The sequence below is a fragment of the Nicotiana sylvestris genome, chromosome 1 (genome assembly GCF_000393655.2).
Source record: "Nicotiana sylvestris chromosome 1, ASM39365v2, whole genome shotgun sequence".
Lineage (NCBI taxonomy): Eukaryota > Viridiplantae > Streptophyta > Magnoliopsida > Solanales > Solanaceae > Nicotiana > Nicotiana sylvestris.
In genome coordinates this window covers 152210709-152216371 of record NC_091057.1, presented here as the reverse complement: position 1 = coordinate 152216371, position 5663 = coordinate 152210709, and the positions used below count along the sequence as shown (strand labels likewise).

The following is a 5663-nucleotide window of genomic DNA, read 5'->3' as shown; positions in this document are numbered from 1 at the left end:
ACGGAAGGAGTATACAATTGTACGCAGAACATAATTTTCACTACTACGTTCATATGTGTCAAATATTTACTCATACATAATGAAAATTTTACTAGTACACAATTATCTTCTACTTTTTGTTTTCCTTCCCTTCACATGTACTTTTGAACGATTAGTAAAATGAGAGCAAAACATGACGTTTTTAATTTTGACCACAAGTCTCTTTCTTAAAGTTAACCACAACAAACAAACCAAAAAAGGGGGGAGGGGGGATTATTTGAGGCGTATAAGCTAAAAACAGTGTACTTACATATGAATTACTATACAAAATTTCTATTTTTCTGAAGAAAACATGAAGGAAAAACCGGAAAAACAACTTATCATGCTAATGACGTCGTTTAGGAGAGAAGCTGTGCAAAACGACAGCGTAGAGTGTGCAACTGCAAACGAAAACCGACAGACAAAAGATGGGATGATACAAGTAACTGAAAAACAAAAAAAAGGATGCTGAAACTGCTGGCGCTGAGGGGGTGGGGTGGCGGGTCTCTTCTCTCTGACAAAAGATGAGTGAAAATCGTGTCCTCTGAACATCAAAAAAAGCAAAAAACTGAAACTTCATCCAGATTGTAAACCCTCTTTTACTTATCCATACTTCACTGTTTTCAGGTGTTTTTCTCTGGCTTACTGTAAGTGTTCGCACATAATTGTTTATTTTAATGAGCATGTTTCAACTTTGAAGTGCTTGGTAATTTTCTTTTTATTATTAAAAATTATGCTTGTGGTGTTCTTGTCTTTTACTTCTTTTCCATGTTGGTTTTGGGGGTGGAGTTAAAAATCTTAGCTTTTTTTGTTTTATGCTTATGCTATCTGCTGATGATGATTATGATGGTTAATTTAAAGATTTTAGGAGTCTAAGATTAAAAAAACTGATGCTTGTGGTTCTTTATTTATATTGTCTCTGCCGAGTGTCTATCGGAAACCTCATCTTTATCCCTCGGGTAGATGTAATACATACTACCCTCCCCAGGTCCCATTGTAGGATTTTACTGGGTTGTTGTTGTTGTTGTTGCTTGTGGTTGTTTATTATGCAAAGCTTAATTCAAGTTCTTTGTGAGAGTGGGAATATGTAGCTGCTTGTTAACTCCTGTTATTTTTCTTTGATATCTATTGTGAATTATTTTGATGAGGATGAGTTTGTTATTTGATCTTGCTCATTTAGAGGTGTTTGTTGTGCATGTGGTTGTGTAAAGTTCTCTCTTTTGGGGTATTTGCTGTTAGTAAGACTAGTAAGTTGGTTTCCAAGGGGAGATTCCCTGGAGTAGGACTTGGAATAAGTAAACTAGTGGTTGAAATTCTTTTCAAAAGGGAAAGAAAAAATATTCTTCCAGAAGATTCATGCGCTTCTTTCTGAAATTAAAAAGGGATTTTGGGGTAAATTTGCATTCTTTGGTCAAACATCTTGAATGGTACTTCGATTTTTATGTTGCATTATGATGCTACCCAGCCTTCACCTTGAAGTAGGGTGGTTGCGATTCTGTTTTGAGAATCTGTCAGCGTGAGAGGGGGGTTCTGCTTGCTTTAAAACCCACTCTGTTTTATAGCATTTGGTGGTAGATTTAGACTGTTTGTAGTGGTGAGGTCGCCTAATTATCAACAACTACTACTACGCCTCTGTCTCAAACAAGGTGGGCGACTGTATGAATCCTCACTGACCATGTTCCTCCATTTAAAATCATCTCAAGCCAACATTATACCAAATAAGGTCGTGTAAAAATGCGTGCGTCGATTTACCATTGTATCATTATGTATGGCTATCTTTCGGCAACTATTTTCATTATTACTTCTCTGTTCAAAATATGATGTGTAACACAAATAGGAATACAACAGGCATTAGCTTCTTCATTCACCTGATTTTGTTGATGAACTAATACGTACATATTAATCATCTGGAAAACTTCAGATAATGAGTATCTTCATGTGTTTCCTTCTTCTTTACCTAATTTTTAGTGTGTGTGTGAGCTTTCCGTTACCTTTTACCAAAAATACTTCCTTGGCGTAAAAGATGAACGGATTAGATCAATGCAAGAGGAGATTGCCGATAGTTGTGTTCCTGGAAATGTTTTATGTTGTACAAAACTTCGATTAGCTTTCTCATGATTGACTTTGGTAGTAATTTCCTTTCACTTAAGTCCTCAGCTTGATGCGTGAAACTTGATGCCCTCAGTGTCTGACAGATTTTGCTATGTGACAGAAAAATGTGCAGAAGAATGGGTCAGTAATGGCTGTGGCAGAAGCAAGAACCGCTTGGCAAAGAGCAGCTAATCGATGTTTGGTTCAAGAAGATGCCAAACGAGCTCCGAAGTTGGCGTGCTGCTCATCAGCATCACCCTCAGCGAAACAGGTTGATACTGGGCCTGCAAATGGTGCTGATGCACAAAATCCTTCTAGCACATGTTTCCTGCCCTTTAACAGGAACTTTTCGTATTGTGATTTATCCCCTAATACAAGATGGTGGCTGCATCTTCAACCTAATTATGGGTATCAAAGAGGCTTAGTGAGTGAAACTGTAGATTCTCTGGAAGCGGAGATGGAAAGTATTGGACCAGTTTTAGATTCAACCCCTAAAAATAGCAAGTTCACTGATCAGAGTGAAGCAGATGATGATTACGTGGATGAAGTCACAGTTGGTGGATCTCTAGATTATCAGGTTAAAAGATCTGCAAGCCATGTAAATAGTGACTTGGGAGTTGGACACAAAGAACTAATAGATGTGTTCACTGACATTTCCAAGGATAGCCTTAACCTTGAGGACGGAAGGTATCCTTATGAAGCAAGTAAGAAAGATGTAGTTGATTTCACAGAGTGTAAACAGTTTGATGAGCTTTCGTTTGATACGGAGTATCCTTGGATTGGTGTTGAGAAATCTGAGCCATGGTGGCGAACTGCAGACAGAGAGGAACTTGCTTTATTGGTTGCACAGAGATCACATGATTTTATTGAGAACTGTGATCTTCCCCAGCCACAGAACAATTTTGTTAAACGGGATCACGATGTGGATGTTGATACTAAGATTTATGCTTCTTCTGTGAGTCCCAAATCCGGAGATACGTCTCGGCACAGTGAGAATATTCATCAACGGGGCAATGTTTCTTTTAAACGTCCATCTCAATTAGAAGCTGAAGGGAACTCACAGCTCCATGCTTGCAAGTCATCAAGGTATTGTATATTAGCTTTCCTCACTATTTAATGTATTGTATATCATTCTTATAATAGTGGGAAAAAGCTCTACTGTCCATACGTACATTATTCAATACAACTTATATACATGAGGTTGAGTTTTGACGTGATGTCCATATATGTGTGTCTAGCATTCTTCTCGGCTTAGGACTTTATTAGATTTCGTCGTGCATATGCTTATCATGACAGTGATACTTCAAGGCAGGTTTTCTATTGCACTGGCTTGACAAACTTGCCCTTTTTTTTTCCAGGATGAATTGCACAATTTAGATTATGGAAATGGGTTGTACCTATACGGTTTCGTAGTTTTTTTAAATCTTGATTGCTCGGTCCTTTTGGTGAAAATTACAGTCATTTAGAGAAATTGGGAGTCAATTTTCTTTTCATCGTTCATTGAGCTGAGGGTCTACCGGAAATAGCCTCTCTACCTCCCATGGTAGGGGTAAGGTCTACATACACACTACCCCAGACCCCACTTGTGGGATTTCACTCTACCTCCCATAGTAGTAGTATCATGTATTCTCACCTTAAGCCTTTTGGTGCTTACGAACCAGCCAGATCATATAATTACTGATATTATGTTTGCTTCAAGAGGAAGAACTCCCTGAGATGGGATCTCAATGTTTGAAAACCCTAGGAAAAAGATGATGCATTTATTTAATTTAAAGAAGTATTACAATTTTTTATGCTGGCATGGGTGATTGTCTCACACATCAAACGCAATGTAACACGAGAACTGTGACTTCATTTTGCATTGTTCTTTTGATAAGATTGACACTTCACTCCAGATTTTGCTGCTAATTAGATGTTCATTCTTTCAAGGATAGTTTATTGATTTATTATGTTGTTACTTAGCTGGCAATCTGGTGCATGCAACTTGTTAGAGTTTTACGTCATGGGACCAAGTGATCAATAGGAGATAGTAGTGACTAAAAAACAATTAAAAAAATAAATACAAAAATAGAGATAGCAGTGTCATTTACTCCTCTTAAGTGAAGGTGCGTATACTCTGATAGCCCGCTTTTCCCTTTTTTATATTTCTGGGTTGATTTCAAATAGTATTACTTTTAGTGTGTATATTCAGCATGTTTGATGTTCTTAAAAAGATATTTTTATTTATACATAGTTTGAGGAACAGTGACACCAGTAGCCAAAAGCCCGTGCCTGAAATGAACACATCTAGTGATGACGAAAGCAAGGCCCAACTACTAGAAGCACTTCGTCATTCTCAAACTCGTGCAAGGGAAGCTGAAAATGCAGCAAAGCAAGCCTTTGCAGAGAAGGAGCACGTTGTGCAGCTGGTCTTTAGACAAGCATCACAACTTTTTGCCTATAAGCAATGGTTCCAGCTACTGCAATTAGAGAACCTGTACTTCCAGATTAAAAACAACAGAAACCAGCCGATATCGGCCATATTACCGGTAATGCTGCCATGGGTACCCCAGAAAACTAAGAGACCGCGGAAGAAATATGCTAGGGTCAAACGAGCCAAACGAGCCTGTTCCAAGTATGACTTGAGCAGATATGCAGTTGTTTTTGCACTAGGTTTGGGTCTTGTTGGTGCAGGTTTCCTTCTTGGCTGGACGGTCGGGTGGATGTTACCGACATTTTGAGCTGGGTAGATTGTATCCAATTTTCCTGTTAATACTAGTTTTGTGAAGATTGGTTTACAGGGGAATTAACTTGGTGGTTGTGTCTATGTTAGTTGTATGATGATGACGATCATTTCTCCAATTACTTTGGTCTCAGCTTTTAGTAGTTGAAATTGAAACGAAATTCTGAGCTTTCCCTCAGCTTGTACTTGAAGACAAGCATGTACATATCTTAGGCATTATGTTTCTCCTTACCATAATCATGGTTTCTATAGACTAGTTTTGTATTGTCTTGGTCAAGGAATGCTTGGAAATGACTACTGGGCTCTGTATTTTCTTATTTTCCGTTATACATAATTCTACCTACTAGTAAAATATTCAATGTTATATTACCAGATTAGTTAGATTGCATTTCATTGAATTTGAGGGGAACTGAATCATAGGCATAATAAGTAGTGTATTCTAGTAGCTATGAGGAAGTAAGGAGATGGAGCAATGACACTGACAAATTAAGTACTGATCCTAGTTGTCGCACCTCCTTTTTCCGCGCCCGCGGGGCGCGTGGGGAGTTTTCTCCAATTAAAGGACAGTCGAAACGGGATTTGTTTGTTTGTTTCAGAGTCGCCACCTGGGAATTTTAAGGCGTCCCAAGTCACCGGTTTTAATCCCTGAATCGAGGAGAATATGACTCTGTTTATTATTCTGCGAACCAGAAATCCGGATAAGGAATTCTGTTAACCCGGGAGAAGGTGTTAGGCATTCCCGAGTTCCGTGGTTCTAGCACGGTCGCTCAACTGTTATATTTGGCTTGATTATTTTGATTTATTAAATACATTTTTATTGCATGATTTTATT

General features: G+C 38.3%; 1 protein-coding gene across 3 annotated transcripts; it reads left to right on the top strand.

Moving 5' to 3' along the window:
- Positions 1-451: 451 nt before the first annotated feature.
- On the top strand, positions 452-5068 carry LOC104225490 (uncharacterized). Of its 3 annotated transcripts, none has more exons than XM_009777299.2 (3): positions 452-605; positions 2231-3195; positions 4343-5068. In XM_009777299.2, the coding sequence occupies exons 2-3, from the start codon at positions 2258-2260 to the stop codon at positions 4827-4829; spliced, it is 1425 nt and encodes a 474-aa protein (XP_009775601.1). In that variant the 5' UTR covers positions 452-605; positions 2231-2257; the 3' UTR covers positions 4830-5068. The 3 variants fall into 3 exon arrangements, with proteins under 3 accessions (XP_009775601.1, XP_009775600.1, XP_009775599.1); XM_009777298.2 differs by having other exon boundaries at positions 454-645; XM_009777297.2 differs by having other exon boundaries at positions 457-665.
- The last annotated feature ends 595 nt before the right edge of the window (positions 5069-5663 follow it).

What these genes read in the sequence shown, in the direction of transcription:
- LOC104225490 (XM_009777299.2), top strand. Translation starts at nt 2,258, where the DNA reads ATGGCTGTGGCAGAAGCAAGAACCGCTTGGCAAAGAGCAGCTAATCGA. An exon ending in CATGCTTGCAAGTCATCAAG is followed by an intron (nt 3,196 to 4,342) that starts GTATTGTATATT and finishes ATTTATACATAG; the next exon opens with TTTGAGGAACAGTGACACCA.